The sequence below is a fragment of the Mustelus asterias genome, chromosome 11 (assembly GCF_964213995.1).
Source record: "Mustelus asterias chromosome 11, sMusAst1.hap1.1, whole genome shotgun sequence".
In the NCBI taxonomy this organism is placed as follows: Eukaryota; Metazoa; Chordata; class Chondrichthyes; order Carcharhiniformes; family Triakidae; genus Mustelus; species Mustelus asterias.
This window is the reverse complement of record NC_135811.1, coordinates 100,936,183-100,957,776: the sequence shown is the minus strand read 5'-3', so window position 1 is coordinate 100,957,776 and position 21,594 is coordinate 100,936,183. Positions and strand designations below refer to the sequence as shown.

The 21,594-nt window shown below is 47.0% G+C and overlaps 1 protein-coding gene across 1 annotated transcript in view; it reads left to right on the top strand.

Moving 5' to 3' along the window:
- The window catches only part of tbx21 (T-box transcription factor 21), a 132,794-nt gene extending 117,122 nt beyond the window's left edge, over nt 1-15,672 (top strand). Inside the window, exons 4-7 of the mRNA XM_078224122.1 lie at nt 3,540-3,661; nt 8,493-8,651; nt 10,909-10,970; nt 14,856-15,672. Of these exons, the coding sequence (XP_078080248.1) occupies nt 3,540-3,661; nt 8,493-8,651; nt 10,909-10,970; nt 14,856-15,561 (1,049 nt within the window). The 3' untranslated portion in view covers nt 15,562-15,672. The remainder of the gene's footprint in view (nt 1-3,539; nt 3,662-8,492; nt 8,652-10,908; nt 10,971-14,855) is intronic.
- Nucleotides 15,673-21,594: the final 5,922 nt, after the last annotated feature.

Genomic DNA, 21,594 nt, shown 5'->3' with positions numbered 1-21,594 from the left:
GGTCCACTCAGGTAGTTGGGTAATTTGCTGTAATTGATTGCGTAAGGCCTTTCCAATGCCCAAACGAAAAGGAATCCTAAGAGAGCTTGTCACATTGTCTCTAAGAAATGCAGGGGGGGCGGTTAGCACTCTGGAATTGTGCTGGTTAATGCGAGACAGACTGTCCAATAGCAGTGAAACGGTTGTATTCAGAAGCAAGTACAATTCCAAACTCCACGCCCAGAAAATTCAGATGAAAGCAAACCAAGAAGTTAGGAATATTAAGTTTCCAGGGATTCAGGAGTTGCCCCTGGCTGGTAGAGTTTCTGTTCTAATAAAGAACAGTACAGCACAGGAACAGGCCCTTCGGCCCTCCAAGCCTGCGCCAATCACGTTTGCCTATCTAAACCAACTGCTTATATCCCTCTATTCCCCATTTGTTCATATGCCTCTCAAAATAAATCTTAAATGTGGTTAACGTAACTGCCTCAACCACTACACTTGGTGGTGCATTCCAGGCCCCACCACCCTCTGTGTAAGAAAAACTTTCCCCGCACATCTCCACTGAAACTTTCCCCCCTTATCTTGAACTTGTGCCCCCTTTGTAATTGTCATTTCTGCCCTGGGAAAAAGCTTCCAACTGTTCACTCTATCTATACCTCTCATAATTTTATAAACTTCTATCAGGTCGCCCCTCAGCCTCCGTCTTTCCAGGGAGAACAATCCAAGTTTATTCAACCTCTCCTCATAGCTAATACCCTCCATACCAGGCAACACCCTGGTAAACCTTTTCTGCACTCTCTCCAAAGCCTCCACATCCTTCTGGTAGTGTGTAACACATTATGTAACACATAGACGCTTGTTAATGTTGTTCTTAATACCAGGCAGAATGACCTAATCTGTTCGGAAGCAAATAAATGGATCCACCCCAATCTATTGCCGTGTAACTGGGGTTCTCTGGTCCCTCAGACATTTAGACAAGCTGTTTCCATGACTCATGAATTTTCCGTCAGTGCTCCGCTGTCTCTGCAGCCATTGCAATGTAATATTTTCCAACCAAATCCTCATATTATAACAATCTAGTGTTACAGCAGCTGTTTCTGTGCAAGATTCCTGATGGCTTCAGTTGACATTCCTGCGATTTTACTGCCTTCATACATCAGACTGACCCCAGTACATAGCCTGCTGATGGCAAGGCCTTAGGAAGCTGAGGGGTGACTTGAAAGGGGTGAACAAAATTCTGAGGGGAAGAGATAAGAGTGGACAGGATAAAAAAAAATTCCCTTGGTGGAGAATTCTAGAACCGGGGACGTAGATTTCAAGAGAAGTGGCAGCAGGTGTAAAGGGGGCATGAGGAAGAACTTTTTTACACAGAGGGTGGTGGGTGCCTGGAATTCGCTGATCGAGATACTGGTGAAGGGAGAGACCTTAAACTTTTAAAAAACAGCTGGATCGGCACCTTAAGTGCTGTAAGCTACAGGGCCATGGGCCGGCTGCAGGAAGGTGGGATTAGAAAGGGCACCTGGCTAACATGAACAAGATGGGCCGAAAAGCCTCCTTCTGTGCTGTAACTTTTCTATGGTTCTAGAAGCCATTGGGGCAGGTTCTCAATTTCCCAAATGGAAAAAAATCTGCATATTCGTTTAAAAAAAAATTCATTTGTGCGGCATGGGCGTCGCTGGCATTTATTGCCCATCCCCAGTCGCCCTCAGAGGACAGTTGAGAGTCAACCACATGGCTCTGGAGTCACATTTAGGCCAGACCAGGTAAGGACGGCAGATTTCCTTCCCTAAAGGACATTAGTGAACCAGATGAGTTTTCTGACAATCATCAATGGTTTCATGGACATCAGCAGATTCTGAATTTCAGTTAGCTGAGTTTCTGGATTAATAGTCAAGTGATACCACCATTAGGCCAGCGCCTCCCTGTGCTAATTAGACAAATAAATGTTGGGAATCGGAGACCAGCATATGCCATGGCATCTGAGGCATCCATTTGGAGGCGTTTGAGGCCCTCAGACCTCTCCACCCTGTTCTGCTTGGTGTTTTCATACAACAAAACTGGGATCAGGAGTTCTATGGAGCCAGTGTAAGCCACCTCTTATTCATCATCTGGCCCCAGCGAGTCTTTAACCCAAAATGTGCAGCTTGTGTTAGTGAATGTTCTTCCTTGGGCTACAAATCTGGTAGATGTCACACTGCCAGCTTCGGTTAAGTTGGTTAAATTCGAAGGATATGGATTGAAATCCCACTCCAAGCACCGAGTGCTGATTCTCCTCTGTGCAGTATTAGGGGAGTGTTGCACGGTCAGAAGGGCTGTCTTATAGGTGAGATGTGGACTCAAGCCCACCTTTGCCCTCTCGGTGACTGTCAAAGATCCAACAGTATTATCTGAAGAAGAGCAAGGGAGTTATGCCTGATGTCAGGGTCAACAATTATCCCTCAACGAACATCAAAGCGACCTGGCTATGATCAAATTGCTTTCTGTGGGATCTTGCTGTGCACAAACTGTGTTTTCTACATTGCAACAGTAGCGAGACATCAGAAGCCTCACATTAGCAATGTCTTGCGGGGATGAAAGGGCTAACGTTTGAGGAGAGATTAAACAGTTTGGGCTTGTATTCGCTGGAGTTTAGAAGGGTGAGAGGGGATCTCATCGAGGTATATAAACTACCAAAAGGGATTGATAAAGCAAATGTAGACCAAATGTTCTCTCATATGGGGGAAATCGAGAACAAGAGGTCACAGGCATAGGTTACAAGGCGGTAGATTTAAAACTGAGATGAGGAGGAACTATTTCTCGTAGGGGGTGGTGAATTTGTGGAACTTGCTGCCCCATAGCGTGGTTGAATCATTGAATGGTTTCAAGAAAGGGATAGATATATTTCTGATTTTTAAAAAAAAAACAGGTTAAACAGGTGGAGAGGTGGATTTGAGACCAGGGAGAGATCAGCCATGATCTGATTGAATGGTGGAGCAGACTCAAGGGCTGAATGGCCTACTTCTCCTAATTCCTATGTGCTGAGTAGCTTTTGACGGTTTTCACGCACGGAGTTGACTCCTGATCCTCGGGGCCTTCATCCATCAGCTGTGAAGTGGAAGTAAACTTGCTGCCTGGAGAGCGGGGAGTCTTTTCTTTCTTGTATAAATACTTTGAGCTTGCGGCCAGCTGTGGAAGACCCAGACGGCAGGAGCCAGCCGTGGGCTTAGCAGGGTATAAAGTGACTCAGCCTAAAGGTCAATGGGCCACTTTTATGCAGCTTCTCTAAGAAAGCCAAGTTCAGCCTCGCGTTAATCAGCGTCTTGTTTCTGCTCGTCAGCCAGCAACTAAAATTGCAGCAGCACGCTGCAAAGGTTTACCACCGGTTCCACATGCCCACCCTCATTGCAGATGAGTCCTCGTTAACTTTTTACTGTGCTAACACTCTTTCTTAGAAACACCTCGTGACTCATTTAAAATTCTGTTAAAGTGCAACGCGTCTTATCGTGAGTCATTCGTTCCTCACGAAGTAAGGTTGAAAATTTGCCTTTTGTGATCTGAACACCATCGTTCCATTGTAGGCAACCGAATGTACGTCCACCCGGACTCGCCCAACACAGGGGCACACTGGATGCGCCAGGAAATCTCCTTCGGCAAACTCAAGCTGACCAACAATAAAGGAGCGTCTAACAACGTCACTCAGGTGAGCCGAAATAAATCCACCCCGACAAATACATCTTCTTTAACATGGGGCCCCCATCCCCTGGTGCACTCTGGCTGCAATACGATTATTTTTCTTTTTTTAAAAAATTCATTTGTGGGACATGGGCATCATAGAATCCCTACAGTACATGGTGGCACACAGCGTCAGGGACCCAGGCTCGATTCCCGGCTTGGGTCACTGCCTGTGTGGAGTTTGCATGTTCTCCCTGTGTCTGCGTGGGTTTCCTCCGGGTGCTCCGGTTTCCGCCCACAATCCAAAGATGTGTGGGTTAGTTAGATTGGTCATGCAACATTGCCCCTTAGTGTCAGGGGGACTAGCTAGGGTAAATGCATGGGGTGATGGGCATAGGGCCTGGTTGGGATTGTGGTCGGTGCAGACACAATGGTCCAAATGGCCTCCTTCTGCACTGTGGGATTCTATGATTCTACAGAAGGAGGCCATTTGGCCCATCTGGGTCTGTACCAACCACAATCCCACCCAGGCCCTATTCCCGTAACCCTCACTTACCCTACGAATCCCCCCCCTGATGTTAGGGTCAATTTAGCATGGCCAATCAACCTAACCCAACCTAACTTTGGACTGTGGGAGGAGACCGGAGCACCCAGAGGAAACCCACGCAGGCATGGGGAGAAAGTGCAAACTCCACACAGACTGTGACCCGAGGCTGGTATTGAACCCAGGTCCCTGGCGCTGTGAGGCAGCAATGTTAATCACTGTGCCCCGGTGCCACCTACTGGCTGGCCAGGATTTATTGACCATCCTTAGTTACCCTTGGAGGATAGTTGAGAGTCAACCAACTGCTGTGGCTCTGGAGTCACATGTAGGCCAGACCAGGTAAGGACGGCAGATTTCCTGCCCTAAAGGACATGAGTGAACCAGATGTGTTTTTCCGACAATTAACAATGGTTTCATGGTCATCAGTCGATTCTTAATTCCAGATATTTTTTTATTGAATTCAAATTCCACCAGCTGCCGTGATGGGATTCGAACCCAAGTCCCCAGAACATTCGCTGAGTTTCTGGATTAATAGTCTACCGATAATACCATTAGGCTATTGCCAACTCTCTAGAGGTTTGGTCTGGAGTCTACAGGACACTGCTGTGTGGAACTCTGGGGCTTGACATGGTAAATGCTGAGAGGAGTTTTTCCCTTCATGGAAAAGTCTAGGGTATAGTCTCAGAATAAAAGGGCGCCAATTTAAGACTGATATGAGGGGGAATTTCTTCTCTCAGAGGGTTGTGAATCTTTGGAACTCCTTGCTGCAGAGAGCTGTGGGGGCAAAGGCCTTGTGTATAGTTAACAGGTTTATTTGGAATCATGAGCTTTCAGAACGCTGCTCCTTCCTCAGGTGAGTGAATGCTCATCACTCACCTGGTGAAGGAGCAGCACTCCAAAAGCTCATGATTCCAAATAAACCTGTTGGACTTTTACCTGGTGTTGTGAGACTTCTGACTGTGCCCACCCCAGTCCAACGCCGGCATCTTCACATCTTGTGAGTATTTAAGGCTGAGATAGCTAGATTTTTGATCAGTAAGGGAATCAGGGTCATGGGCAAAAGGGAAGGAAAGTGGATGTGAGGAATGATGTGCTTGTAGTCGGTACAGACTCAATGGGCCGAATGGCCTCCTGTACTGTAGGGTTCTATGATTCTGTGAATGTGTTGGACCAACGAATGTTTCGACTGAATGGCAGAGCAAGCTTGAGAGGCCGAGAGGCCTATTCCTGTTCCTATTTTTTATGATCTAACACTTTTTTGTTATTTTCTTTGAACATTTCTCTTTGCCAGAAAACTTTAAAAAGGGTGGGGGGGAGAAGGAGGGGGGGTTGGGGGGAGGGAAGAGAGGCTGTTTGACTAACAGTCAAGCATCTTCCAATTGAGGGATAAGTCTTTTTATTTTCCGATTGGGTTGGGAAGGCAATGCTTCACAGTGGTCAATGTGTCGACCAACTCATGGCTGGAGTGTAGGGCCAAGCCGTGTGATGAGACCTCCAGGAATACAAAGAACAAAGAGAATTACAGCACAGGAACAAGCCCTTCGGCCCTCCAAGTCTGCACCGACCATGCTGCCCGACTGAACTAAAACACCCTACCCTTCCGGGGACCATATCCTTCCATTCCCATCCTATTCATGTATTTGTCCAGACGCCCCTTAAAACTCACTATCTTATCTGCTTCCATGACCTCTCCCGGCAGCGAGTTCCAGGCACCCACCACCCTCTGTGCAATAAACTTGCCTCGTACATCTCCTTTAAATGTTGCCCCTTGCACCTTAAACCTATACCTCCTAGTAATTGACTCTTCCATCCTGCGAAAAAGCTTCTGACTATCCACTCTGTCCATGCCTCTCATAATCTTGTAGACTTCTATCAGGTCGCCCCTCAATCTCCGTCGTTCCAGTGAGAACAAACTAATTTTCTCCAACCTCACCTCATAGCTAATGTCCTCCATACCAGGCAACATCCTGGCAATCTTTTCTGGACCCTCTCCAAAGCCTCCACATCTTTCTGGTAGTGGGGCTGCCAGAATTGAACACTATATTTCAAGTGTGGCCTAACTAAGGTTCTATAAAGCTGCAACATGACTTGCCAATTCTATGACCGAGTAAGAAGTCTCACAACACCAGGTTAAAGTCCAACAGGTTTATTTGGTAGCAAAAGCCACAAGCTTTCGGAGCGCTGCCCCTTCGTCAGGTGAGTGGGAGTTCTGTTCACAAACAGGGCATATAAAGACACAAACTCAATTTACAAAATAATGATTGGAATGCGAGTCTTAAAGGTACAGACAATGTGAGTGGAGAGAGCGTTAAGCACAGGTTAAAGAGATGTGTATTGTCTCCAGACAGGACAGTTAGTGAGACTTTGCAAGTCCAGGCAAGTCATGGGGGTTACAGATAGTGTGACATGAACCCAAGATCCCGGTTGAGGCCGTCCTCATGTGTGCGGAACTTGGCTATCAGTCTCTGCTCAGTGACTCTGCGCTGTCGTGTGTTGTGAAGGCCACCTTGGAGAACGCTTACCTGAAGATCCGAGGCCGAATGCCCGTGACCACTGAAGTGTTCCCCAACAGGAAGAGAATACTCTTGCCTGGTGATTGTCGAGCGGTGTTCATTCATCCATTGTCATAGTGTCTGCATGGTCTCCCCAATGTACCATGCCTTGGGACATCCTTTTCTGCAGCTTATCAGGTAGACAACGTTGGCCGAGTTGCAAGTGTATGTACCGTGTACCTGGTGGATGGTGTTCTCACGTGAGATGATGGCATCCATGTCGATGATCTGGCACGTCTTGCAGAGGTTGCTGTGGCAGGGTTGTGTGGTGTCGTGGTCACTGTTCTCCTGAAGGAGAACCTATTAACAAGCCAGTTCTGAATCCACCATGCCAGTTCACCTCTGATCCCATGCGACTTCGCCTTCTGCACCAGTATGCCATGAGGGACCTTGTCAAAGGCCTTACTGAAATACATTCAATCACAGTTGGCAAATGTAGGCTACAGTGTCCTGCACCCACTTGAATTTCTGGATTCAGGTCCTGGAACAGGCCCGAATATCTGGCAGAGACCCGGACCAAGTGTCTTGGGGGCTGCCACTGGCTCCTCAATTACAGCAGTCAGCTCCTCAAGGTGGAATGCAATGGACAGCAGCCATGGACAAGAAAGGAAGGAACAGCATTCACGCTGGTTCACATTGAACCCACTGGAGTTGATATCAAAACAAATGTAAAGCGAAGTACCACGGCCCCATGACACTTTTATACCATCAGGCTGAAGACTGTTCAGGCTCACTGGAAAAGTATTTAAAAATATTACAAAGATAATACGAAAACTGGGTATTGCTATGAATACCAGTGTCATGGTTTAAGGGGCTATTAATTGCCAATGGCTACATTTCTGGCTCCCCAGTTCCCCGCACCCACCCCACCCCCTCCACCTTTCTGTTCCTTTGACATTGAGATCCCAAGATGATTTCCAGGATCTTTAGTTCCTGTCCACATTGGGTCCTGACCCCACAGCGCACTGCAATCCAGCCCCCTATCTTTTCACTATACCCAGAATTAGGGATGGACATTTGGCCAACACCGGAGGCCTCAGAGAATCTTTGACAGGCATAAAGGTGGAGAACTGCCCCTGAGAGATGTTAATAAAAGGTTTTGTTCAATGGTTTAGCTAAAGTGTCAGGTCTCATAGTGGTAAGACACATTTCAGAGGGGAAAGTAAGGATTGTATCACCAGGTTTTCGATCACAAGATGAGACCAAGCACTTCGGGAAGCAGGAAATAATTTAGATGTTCTCCTTCAACACCCCCCCAACCCTAACCCGCCCCAGACCCTCCTGCCAGATTGTACCTGTGGGCTGCCTCAATGTTACATCAGCCAAAATTGTCAGCCCTTCCACCAATTGGCACCCACAGCTCACCAGACGAGGGCCAAGGTCAGCTTTTGTACAGATGTGAGGTGACCAGAGAATGGCACATGAAGCAATTGCTTCACTGACTTGCCATGCTTCTTTGGGCATGATGCGGAGATGCCACTGGGGTGGGCACAGTAAGAAGTCTCACAACACCAAGTTAAAGTCCAACAGGTTTATTTGGAAACAGCTTTCGGAGCAAAGGTTCTTCATCAGGTCTTTAGGCATGTTTCCACTGGCACCAGGCATACCCTGGTATCGCGCCAACCTGACCACACATGAATCTGGTGAGAATCAGCAGGGCATTTGAGTCTTGCCAGGAACATGCTAACGTGGTGTTTCATATGACTAGGTGTCATTGCAATGGCTTTCTGTATTCTCACTGCCTCCTGTGATTTCAATTGCAGATGATTGTATTGCAATCCCTACACAAGTACCAGCCGCGGCTCAACATTGTGGAAGTGAAGGAGGACGGCACTGAAGACCCATACCTCACGACAAAAACGCAAGCCTTCATATTCCCTGAAACCCAATTCATCGCTGTTACTGCCTATCAGAATGCAGATGTGAGTTGACATCAATAAAAGTTTCATACATTTTGTCAGCCAGCATTACTTGAGAGCGAGAGAGTGGATTTGATTTGATTTATTATTGTCACATGTTTGAAAAGTATTGTTGCTTGCAAGCCGTACAGACAAAACATACTGTTCATAGATTACATAAATGAGAAGGAAAGGAGAGGATGCAGAATGTAGTGTTACAGTCATAGCTAGGGTGTAGAGAAAGATCAACTTAATATAAGGTAGGTCCATCCAAAAGTCTGATGGCAGCAGGGAAGAAGCTGTTCTTGAGTCGGTTGGTACGTGATCTCAGACTTTTGTACCATTTTCCCTGCGGAAGGAGGTGGAAGAGAGAATGTCCAGGGTACGTGGGGTCCTTAATTATGCTGGCTGCTTTTCCGAGGCAGCAGGAAGTGTAGACAGAGTCAATGGATGGGAGGCTGGTTTGCATGATGGATTGGGCTACATTCACAGCTGGTTTGCATGGTGGATTGGGCTACCTTCACAGCCCTTTGTAGTTCCTTGTGGTCTTAGACAGAGCAGGAGCCATATCAAACTGTGATACATCTGGAAAGGATGCTTTCTATGGTGCATCTGTAATAATTGGTATGTGATGTATCTCCCTAATAACTAAGGAATTGGGATATATAAGGAGTGGTCAATAGCTCCTGGTTTCCTGAAGCTTGATTGTTACCTGAGGGAGAAGCAGGAATCGACAGGGCTGGTTATTGGTGAGGGTGTGCACGTGGTTACACCATCTAGTGCTGAAGGGGTTCCTGGACAGATCTCATGGTCTTTTCAAACTCTTCATTTCATATCCAGTCCCCCTCCTCCGCCCTATTCCCATAAGCCACACATTTCCCATGGTTAATCCATTTAACCTGCACATCTTTGGACTGTGGGGGGAAACCAGAGCATCCGGAGGAAACCCATGCAGACACGGGGAGAACATGCAGACTCCACACAGACAGTGACCCAAGTGGGGAATTGAACCTGGGTCCCTGGCGCTGTGAGGCAGCAGTGTTAACCACTGTGCCACCATGCCCCTCATCAGGTTGGAACCATTCCCCTCCCTCTGTGCCTGATTTTCCATGACATCAGCAGGAAAACACACTGGTCCAGAGCAATGTGGCGTGCAGAATACAGGTCTGACCTGAAGAAGGTCTGGTGGGGCGCCCTCTGGAGTTCGAGATGGGGGCCACATGCGACCCTGGGACATAGAAGAAGAACAACAGTGGGTGGGGGGGGAGCATCTACCAGGTGGATCTTCCAGCTTCAGCATCTCTGAGGAGATCCATCCTCCAGCCTCAGGAGTGTTCCGGGAGATCCATATGTTTTCTTCAACGATGGGTCAGTGATGTTAGGCAACTTTTAAATATGCCACTCAAATATCAGAGTGGGATGTGCACCATCAAGTCCACCCCTCCACAGAAGATGGCAAAAAACCCCATAATTAATTACACGGGGGGGTGGGGGGCATGGGGGGGGGGGGGGGGGGGGGGGGGGTGGAAGATATGGCGAGGTTTCCTGTCGGCACCTGCTGTGGGAAAACCCCCACGTCCCTGCCTTAGACCCAGATGGGAGAATTCCGCCCATGATATATTTGATGAAAGCTTGTTCATGGATCTCTCCTGTAACCCTGAGACCAGCAATTATTAGCAGTGAAAATGAGCAAGGAAACCCTTAGTTTACCTGAGATGTTAAATCATTGAGCGTTTGTGGTGATGAACTGCTGGGGCAGCACAGTGGTTAGCGCTGCTGCCTCACAGCGCCAGGGACCCGGGTTCAATTCCCAGCTTGGGTCACTGTGCAGAGTCTGCACATTCTCTGTCTCTGCGTGGGTTTCCTCCGGGTGCTCCAGTTTCCTCCCACAGTCTGAAAGTTGTGCTGGTTAGGTGCATTGGCCATGCTAAATTCTCCCTCCGTGTACCCGAACAAGCGCTGGAGTGTGGCGACTAGGGGATTTTCACAGTAACTTCATTGCAGTGTTAATATAAGCCTACTTGTGACACTAATAAATAAACTTAACTCCTGTGAGAATAAGGCCAAATTGTGTCTGAATGGGTTAAAGAGACGCTGAAATCCTACCTTAACTGGAGGAGTGGAAACTCAAGAGATTTTAAAAATCTTTTCCACTGAAAACATTGAGGTGGCTTTTTCCGAAAAAGAAAATCAACCAATAAAACTGCTGGAGGGAGGCAGTGTTTGGAGGTGTGTAGGAAAATGTGTCCGTGCTTAACTGTTGTGGAATATTTTCTTTCAGATCACACAACTTAAAATAGACCACAACCCTTTTGCAAAAGGCTTCAGGGACAACTTTGATTCGTAAGTATGTTTATTCTGCAAGATCGACATCGGCTGCTAATTAACTCCATTTTTTTTAACAATTTAACTGTGTGGAATTGAAGGGAATAGTTCTAACCCCTGGCACAAACAGGGGTTAAAATATCACTGGTTACTAGCCCACTCTGCAGAGGTCAAGAACTTCCAGTCTTATATAAAAGCAAAATACTACAGATGCTGGAATCTGAAACAAAAGCAGAAAATGCTGGAAAATCTGAGCAGGCCTGACAGCTTCTGTGGGGAGAGAATAGAGCCAACGTTTCAAATCTGGATGACCCTTTGTCAGAGCTCTGATGAAGGATCATCTAGACTCGAAACGTTGACTAGGGCACACTACTGCCTCACAGCATGAGGGACCCAGGTTCGATTCCCGGCTTGGGTCACTGTCTGTGTGGAGTTTGCACGTTCTCCCTGTGTCTGTGTGGGGTTGCTCCGGTTTCCTCCCACAGTCCAAAGATGTGCTGGGTAGGTGAATTGGCCATGTGAAATTCTCCCCTGTACCTGAACAGGCGCTGGAATTTGGTGACTAGGGAATTTTCACAGTAACTTCATTGCTTTGTGAATGTAAGCCTACTTGTGACTAATAAATAAATAATAAAACACTCAACTTCCAGCCTTAATTGTTTTGACTGCATCCAAAGTTGGTCCATTTTCACATGTGTAACGGGTGTCTCACTGGTGCAATTTTAACTTGCCGTGCTGAAGGGACAAAACAAGGTGAGTTTCCTGCCCGGTCAAGCCCAGTGGATAAGATGTCCCAAAGAAACGTACTTTATTTTGCTTCCTTATCGGCTAGGAGAAGCAGGAATGCTTCCCCCAGGTAACACAGGGTCCCAACTCAGCTTTGCCTCTCCCTTACAGCACACATATTGCCCCTCAAATCCCCCCCCCCTCCTCCAACAACATTACGCTGAGTGCCACTCCCATGGGTTCTCCCATGGCATTGGATATCTGCCCACTGTTTTTAGACAGGAGGCACCGTTTTAATGAAAGCCCGCAAGATAAACCGGTCCAGAGCAATTTCTCAATTCTTCATCCCATTGTGCCCATTCTGAATGTACCCTGACCCCGAATTAACACAGTGGCTATAAGAACAGGTCAAAGGCTGGGAATACTGCGGCGAGTAACTCACCTCCTGACTCCCCACCACATACAAGGCACAAGTCAGGAGTGTGATGGAATATTCCCCACTTGCCTGGATGGGTGCAGCTCCAACAACACTCGAAGAAGCTTGACACCACCCAGGACAAAGCAGCCAGCTTGATTGGCACCACATCCACAAACATCTACTTCCTCCACCACCGATGTTCAGTAGCAGCAGTGTGTACTGTTTACAAGATGCATTGCAGCAATTTACCAAAGATCCTTAGACAGCACCTTCCAAACCCACGACTATTTTCATCTCAAAAGGCAAGGGCAGCAGATACATGGGGACACCACCACCTACAAGTTCCCCTCCAAGCCACTCACCAAACTGACTTGGAAAAATGTCGCTGTTCCTTCGCAATCGCTGGGTCAAAATCCTGGAATTCCCTCCCTAATAGCATTGTGGGTCAACCCACAGAACATGGACTGCAGCGATTCAAGAAGGCAGCTCACCAGCAACTAGGGATGGGCAATAAATGCTGGCCAGCCAGAGACGCCCATGTCTCATGAATGAATTTTTAAAAAATTGAGGGGCACATCATCTCAGTGAGGTTGGCAACAGCCCTGCGCTCGGGGATGCCAAGTGTGCGCAGAGCTAAACCAACATAACTCCCTGGTGTAAACTTTTCTGCTGCTTGCACGGTGAGGACCAGTGTATCCACTGGTGTATTGTCTTGCTGAGTTATGTGGAAAAAAGGTCCCAATGATAGATCTAGCATTCCAACAATGAGTGAGACTGGTTGTACTGTGGGGGACTTCTTGATTTAGTTACGAGCATGTTAATGTGAAGTACAGGCTCACTCCATTCTGCTTTCCCATCATTGGGTTCACCATCTAGAAGCCAAGCTGGTTGCAATGGAACCTGGATTGTCCCCCTCACAGTAATTCTGGATCATCCTACTCCCTCTCAAAGTAGGAGTGTCCAGAATTATTCTCGAAAATTCCTACTTATACTCGCAAATTAGTTAGAATTCTGTGGTCATTTCTTTGGGTATGATTCACCAATTTATTTTCAGTCTGTAATGCCGAATCATCCAGTTATCTGATCATTCACTTAGTGGACAGCGTGTGTACACTTATACCTTCAGAAATCTGATCCGTACTGTGAGCAGTTCTCGGCGCCACTTCTTAGGAAGGATATGTTTGCTTTGGCGGGAGTGTGATGTAAAATTAGGAGGATGACATCTCTACTCCAAGGGTTAGGTTACACAAAGATTACACTGGCTAGGCTTGTATTCCTTGCTATTAGCAGGTGAATAGACATATAACATGGAACAGTTTGGCACAGGATCAGGCCCTTCGGCCCACGGTGTGCTGAACATGACGCCAAATTAAACATATCCCTTCTGCCTGCCCTTGGTCCATATCCCTCTATTCCTTGCATATTCATGAGCTTATCTAAAAGCCCCTTAAACACCTCTATCGTATCTGCTTGCACCACCACCCCAGGCAGCGCGTACCACTCTCTGTGTAAAAACACTTGTCCTTCACATCTCCTTTGAACTTTCCCCCTCTTCACCTTTAAATGCATGCCCCCTCGTATAAGACATTTCAACCCTGGGAAAAAGATTCTGACTGTCAGCCCTATCTATGCCTCTCATAATTTTATAAACTTCCACCAGGTCTCCCCTCAACTCCAGAGAAAACAGCCCTAGTTTGTCCAGCCTCTCCTTATAGCTCATACCCTCCAATCCAGGCAGCATCCTGGTAAACCTCCTCTGCACCCTCTCCAAAGCCTCCACATCCTTCCTGTAATGTGGCGACCAGAATTGAACATAATACTCCTAAGTGCAGCCTAACCAAAGCTGCAACGAGTGAGTGACTTGATTGAAGCTTTCCAAGATATTAAGAGGAACAGATAGTCTGGATAAAGAGGAAATATTTCTATTGGTTGGGAAGTTTAAGAGGAGGGGCATAGTCCAAAAATTAGAGCTAGAACAGCGTAAGGAGACAGATCTGCATAAAAAAATGGTAAAGGTTCAGAATACACTTCTGAAATCAGAAATGGGGCAGCACGGTAACACAGTTGTTAGCACTGCTACCTGACGGCACCAGGGACCCGGGTTCGATTCCTAGCTTTGGTCACTGACTGTGTTGATACTGCATGATCTCACTGTGTCTACGTGGGTTTCCTCCCACAGTCTGAAAGATGTGCTGGTTAGGTGCATTGGTCATGCTAAATTCTCCCTAAGTGTGCCCGAATGGGCACCAGGAGTGTGGCCACTAGGGGATTTTCACAGTAACTTCATTGCAGTGTTAATGTAAGCCTACTTGTAGTAATTAACTTTTTAATTTAATACTAGATCAATTATTATTTGTAAATCTGAGACCAATATAACTTTTTGTTATCCAAAGGTATTAAGGGATATGGGTCAAAGGTGTGAGTTTCCTCTGATGCTCCGGTTTCCTCCCACAGTCCAAAGATGTGCGAGTTAGGTTAATTGGCCATGCTAAATTGCCCTTTAGTGTCAGAGGATTAGTAGGGTAAATATATGTGGTTATGGCAATAGGGCATGGGTGGGATTGTGGTTGGTGTAGACTTGATGGGCTGAATGGCCTCCTTCTGCACTGTAGGGGTTCTATCACTCTGTGACTCTTCTATATTGATTCAGGTTATAGATCAGCCATGATCTCACTGGATAGCAGAACTGCTCGGGGGGGGCTAAATGGTTTCCTCCTATTTTTATGTTCCTATGTGAACCTCTATTTCATTTCTTTCAGAATGTACGGCAATTCCGAAGGAGACCGGCTAACTCCCTCTCCACCAGACCAGCAAAACTGCCAGCAGTTGGTTCCGGGGACACGGTACCAGCCTTTCCTACACGATCAGTACATGAATGCCCTGCCACAGGGTAGGTACTACAATGGGGATCGGACTGTGTCTCACGCATCCAAGCACAGGGATGACATCACAAACCCTCACCGATGGTTCATGCCGCCGGTGCAGCAGGCCAGCACCAATCGGCTGGATTTCGGCTCCTACGATCCAGAGTACACAGGGAATGCGTTTATGACTTACAGCATGAAAGGCTTTCCACCTCTTCAAGCCACCCCCCACGCCCTGGGCTACTACCAGGAACATCCGTTCAGTTCAGGGAACGCCTGGGGTGCGAGGGGGACTTCTCAGTATCACCATAGCAAAGCCGGCTCTGCACTGACCTGGTACAGGCCGGTTGCCGATGCCAGGCCAACCCTGATCAACTTGGAGGAAAAGAGCAAGGAGACGGAGGACTCATCCTGGCTCGAGCCTCACTCCGTAAAGTCGGCAGACTCGTCCGACTCGGGCTTGTACGAGATTGATTGTAAACGGAGGAAAGTGTCTCCTTACACCTCGAGCACCGAGAACTCGCCCCCCAATCAGAACGGCGAGAAGTACGAGAAGGAAAACGGGAGCGACACCGGGTACTGCAGCTTCTACACCAACTGACTGTCTTCCGCGGCAGCGTCGGGTAACGCCCGGGCCTCACAACATGTCATTCGATGTGTCATCTGTGCTGCAAATCAACTCTGCATCCAGCCCTGAGACTGGTCACTACCTCCTCCCTCCATGGAGCGGGGGTGAGGTGGGGGGGCGGGGAGCAGCAGGAAGTGGAGGGGGGGGGGGGGAACACCCTTTTCAGATCTTTCGGGTCTAGAAAGTTATCCAGAAAGCAATATTGACCTCGGAGAGATTGGAAAAGTGTTATAATCCTGTTGGGGAGGGGTTTTCCTTTGTAAAATTGGCCTTTCCCACACAGGGAGCTAGCTATCTGCAATATTCTGAGGTGTATCAAGTGTTTATATTGAGAGGCATGTTTTGTTGGTTAACATTTGACACAAATGGGTATTGCAGGGAAATAAAAATTCTTAACTGAAGCGCATTTATCATCAATCACTGCTGAATTTCCCAGACCCAAAGATGTCTTGCAGTTTTCTGCAGCCTGCAGGAGCCCATCCACGTCCCTTAGGATTGCGAAGATGTGGCACAGTGGTTACTACGGCTGCCTCACAGCGCCAGCGACCCTAGTTCGATTCCCAGCTTGGGTCACTCTTTGTGTGGACTTTGCACGTTGTCTGCATGGGTTTCCTTCAGATGCTCCGGTTTCCTCCCACAGTCCAAAAGATGTGCTGGTTAGGTGGATTGGCCATTGCTAAATTCTCCTTCAGTGTACCCGAACAGGCGCTGAAGTGTGGCGACTCGGGGATTTTCACAGTAACTTCATTGCAGTGTTAATGTAAGCCTACTTGTGACTAATAAATAAACTTTATTTTACATACAGAGGGAGAAATCGATGCTTAGAAACTGGTGACAGTTGGATTTCATTTGAACCATTTAAATGGCTGCCAGGAGGTGGAGGTCAAATTTGGGGGTCACGGTGGCATAGTGGTTAGCACTGCTGCCTCACAGCACCAGGGACCCGGGTCCAATTCCAACCTCAGGTCACTGCCTGTGCGGAGTTTGCACATTCTCCCCGTGTCTGCGTGGGTTTCCTCCGGGTGCTCCCTCACTACAAAGATGTGCATGCAGGTTAGATTGATTGACCACGGTAACTTGCTCCTTAGTGTCAGGGGGATTAGCAGGGTAAATTCATGGAGTTACGGGGATAGGGTCTGGGTGGGATTGTTGTCAGTGCAGGCTCGATGGGCTGAATGGCCACCATCTGCACTGTGTGGATTCTATGGTTTCTTTTTTTAATTGTGATTCCAAGATTGTTTCAACTTCAAGAACGTGCTTTTTAAAAAAGTAAAATTCTAAAAAAAAATTACATTGCATTTTTAGGCAACAAGAATGTTTTTTGCAGTAAGCTGAGCCCTCTCTAAGGAGAGGAAGCAACATTATTGGGGTTGTGATGTTGTGCGTGGGCCAGTATCATAGCTAAGCGTTTTGATTGTTTTTGCTTTTGATTGAACAACTTAAATGTCCAGAAAAAAAAATAGCCATGCTCAAAAAATTATATTTTTCTCTGTTGGATCTTAAACCTGGCAACACTCTCCTTTTGCTTTCCCCTTTATCGTTCTGATTTATTTCTCCGATCTCTCACGCCCTTAACCGCTACCTCACCGTCACCCCCTTTTCCAGCCACCTCCCCATCCCTTCTCATCCTGCCCCCTCAGCGGGGTGCAGTCCCATCCTCCAGTGGCTTAGCCAAATGTCCATTCTGCAGGAGAAAGGCTGGAAATCCGAGTGGAAATCTGGTTACTTATAATTACGATGGGCATCATTGCCAGTCTCAGTGTTATTGTCCCCCCCACCCACCCAAAGCCCATTATGGCAGAGCATCCTGCGTGGCAACCGTGAGTGGGAAACCTGGCTAATATTATTCGCCCATCCCATAACCCCCTCCTCCCCATTCCCCATCATCCTCAGCTGAGACTAGCTAACCCGGAAGAGAGCGGGAATCAAATCTAGGTTAATTAGCTATTGAGCCATTGGGAAGGGAAGAGCTATTCTGTATCGGCACACATACCACATTAAGACCACATGTAAATATATATATTTATATATACTGTGTAATTATCTGGGACCAATTGTAAATTAATTCATTTATATAAATGTGAGACAAACATTGAACGCAAATGTGACTTAAAGATTAAAAATGCACAAGAAATGAATGATGTATATATTAAAAGAAAAGATTTCTCCTATTGTGTCAATGTTCAGTGTAGAACCACTCAACTTTTATTTCTAATTTATTAAAACCATTGGTTTTGTACAGGTTAATGTATATGTTTAATAAATAGACAATAAATGCACAATGGTTGTAGCTATTTCATTTTTGTAATAAAAAAAACAGAAAAACTTCAAGTCCAACTTTCCATTGTTGAAATTGTGTTTTTTTTAATTGAAGCTGATACCCCAGGATTTCTGGTGAGGCTTGGAGGACCTTCTTAATAAGGACTGGGGCATTCTCCCTTATAATGCACAGTCTAAGGTTCTGCTGTTGAAATGGCACCGTGTGTAATTGCTAATTCCATGTGTCCCTTTAAGATTTGATTGATGTAAAAAGATACATCCTTGGGTCAAATGCTGTAAATGTCTACCCAAACGGGTGCTGGAGTGTGGCGACTCGGGGATTTTCACAGTAACTTCATTGCAGTGTTAATGTAAGCCTGCTTGTGACACTAATAAATAAACTTAAACTTAAATAGGCACAATCTGTGATCTGTGGTTAGCACTGCTGCCTCACAGCCCCTGGGACCCGGGTTCGATTCCTGGCTTGGGTCACTGTCTGTGCGGAGTCTGCACATTCTCCCCGTGTCTGCGTGGGTTTCCTTGGGGTGCTCCCACAGTCCGAAAGGAATGCTGGTTAGGTGTATTGGCCATGCTAAATTCTACCTCCGTGTAACCGAACAGGCGCCGGAGTGTGGCAACGGGGGGATTTTCACAGTATCTGCATTGCAGTGTTAATGTCAGCCTACTTATGACATGAATAAATAAGCTTAAACAATCCTCACTAATGCAAGTAGACATATTCTGATACTAATTGTTGAGAGGGTTTGTTGACTGACAGCTCCTCTATAAATGCCCACGGTCAGAATTTATTGAAGTGCACTGAAAATGTGAAAGAATGTCTAGCATCAAGTATGTCTAGGTGGATTGGCCATGCTAAATTGCCCCTTTGTGTCGCAAGATGTGTAGGTTAGATGGGTTAGCCATGGTAAATGTGTGGGGTTACAGGGATACGGTGGGGGAGAGAGCCTGGGTAAGATGTCAGAGAGTCAGTGCAGACTCGATGGGCCGAATGGCTTCTTCTGAACTATAGGGGACTCTACGATCTAGCATTTATCAATTTTACAGATAAATCAAGGGCGCGATCTTACTGGCCGTTCATGCCACTGCAGCAACGTCGGAGAATTTAGCGTCCAGCCAAATCTCTATTCCCTGCAGCAGGATGGGAAAATCCCACCGGTATAAACGACTATAGATTATCAAAGTGGATATTTTTCCTCCATCTCCTTGCCATCACCTCCACACCATCCCATTCCTCCAATACCAATTTCCTGTAGGCACTGTCTCTTTGCAGGGGACATTCTGTAGCTCCAGAGTTCCCTGGTACTTTTGCTAAGTGTCTTCTTTGCAAGCATGAGCCTGTACTGTGATTGATAGAAAGCACATTCAATTGCTCCAGTTCATAAAAGACAGAGCTCACAGAGTAACGGCGCCTTACATCGACTCCCCATGATCCAAGTTCATCCCAGCGCTCTTATACAAGGCCTTGGTGAGGCCATACTTTTGAGTATTGTGTGCAGTTTTGGTCTCCTAGTCCTAGTTTGGTCTCCTAGGAAGGATGGCACGGTGGCACAGTGGTTAGCACTATTGCTTCACAGCACCAGAGACCCGGGTTCGATTCCTGACTTGAGTTACTGTCTGTGTGGAGTTTGCATGTTCTCCCCGTGTCTGCATGGGTTTCCTCCCACATTCTGAAAGACGTGCTGGTTTGGTGCATTGACCTGAACAGGCACCGGGCTATGGCGACTCGGGGAACTTCACAGTAACTTCATTGCAGTGTTAATGTAAGCCTTCCTTGTGACTAATAAATTAAGCTTTTAAGACATTCTTGCTTTTGAGGGAGTCCAGCAAAGGTTCACCAGGCTGATTCCTGAATGGCAGGACTGACATATGAAGAGAGGCTGGATCGACTGGGCTTGCACTCACTGGAATTTGGAAAAGAGAGGAGATCTCATAGAAACATAAAAACATCCTGATGGGACTGGACAGGCAAAATGGGGGAAGAATGTTCCTGCTGTTGGAGAAGCGCAGAACTAGGGGTCACAGTCTAAGAATAAAGGGTAAGCACTTATGAGATGAGGAAGAACTTTTTCACTCAGAGAGTTGTGATCCTGTGGAATTCTCTCTCACAGAAAGCTGTTGGGGCCAGTTGGTTAGATATGTTCAAGAGGGAGCTGGATGTGGCCCTTGTAGCTAAAGGGGTATGGAGAGAAAGTGGGAGTGGGATACTGAAAGTGCATGATCAACCATGATCATATTGAATGGTGGTGTAGACTCGAAGGGTCAAACGGCCTTCTCCTGCACCTATTTTCTATGTTTCTCTATCCGCAGTTTAACCTGGCAGTCCAATTCCCCACCAACGTTGCCCAAATTATACTCTTCCCTTCTGACAAGTTCATGTGAGAACTCCCCCCACCCCTCAGCACAGTGGTTAGCACTGCTGCCTCACAGTGTCAGGGTCCTGGGTTCAATTCTGGCCTTGGGTCACTGTCTGTGTGGAGTTTGCATGTTCTCCCTGTGTCTGCGTGAGTTTCCTCCGGGTGCTCCGTTTTGTTTCGTGGAGCATGGGCGTCACTGGCCAGCCAGCATTTATTGCCCATCCCTAGTTGCCCTTGGAGAGCAGTTGAGAGTCAACCACATTGCTGTGGCTCTGGAGTCACATAGGCCAGGTCATGTAAGGATGGCAGGGTTTTCTTCCTGAAAGGACATTCGTGAACCAGATGTGTTTTTCTGTCAATTGGCAATGGCTTCATGGTCATCAGTAGATTCTCAATTCCAGATTTTTTTCCGATTGAATTTAAAGTCCACCATCTGCTGTAGCAGGATTCACACCCGGCTCCCCAGAACATCAGCTGAGTTTCTAGATTGAGAGTCTAGCGATAATACCACTAGGTCGTTGCATCCTCCCACAGTCCGAAGATGTGCAGGTTAGGTGGATCGGCAATGATCGATGCATGGGTTTATGGGGATAGAGAGGGGGAGTGGGCCTAGGTATAGTGCTCTTTCAGAGGGTCGGTGCAGACTTGATGGGCCTAATGACTGCCTTATGCACTGCAGGGATTCTATGAAAATCCCAACGTTTAATGCTAACACTTCCTGCCCACCCTTTCTAGTTTCGCTCCCTTCCTCTCATAGTTCTGTCCCCAGCTTTTGTCTCATCCTTTTTATCACAATCCTCCTCATTGCGATCAATTCCCCTCTAAGCCATTTCTTTCCCCATCCTATGCATTCTAGCTCCTCCTCTCCCTGTCTTGCTGAACGCTGGCACTTCCATTCCCTCACCATTCACTTCGTCAATGTCCCCCTCCTTGCTACGCACTTTGCCCCCATCATATCTTGACTTTGTATTTTCTCCCCATCTCGCTACCCTAATGCACCAGCCAAACCCTCTCTGCAGTGGCCCACGTTACCCCTCTGTAATGGCAAGACTTCACATCAACTGAGGTGGCAATTGGAGACAGCGGCGTTAGTAGTGCAGAATAGGCCTGTCTAGTGTATAGGCCGCTAGGCTCAGGAGGAGAGAAAGAGGAAATGGGCTAAATGGAGGGAACACTAGTTGCTGTGGGGTTGGGGAGGAAACAAAAACATTAAGAATATCATCAAAAGGCACACTGATAAACCAATGGATAACACAAACCATTTTGTGAAATGGGTCATTTTTAAATTTTGTTTATTCTGAGCATTTGAATTTCAGTCACTGAGAGAAAAAAATGGCAGGCAAAACAAAATAGCGGTGTGATTAGAGTCAAA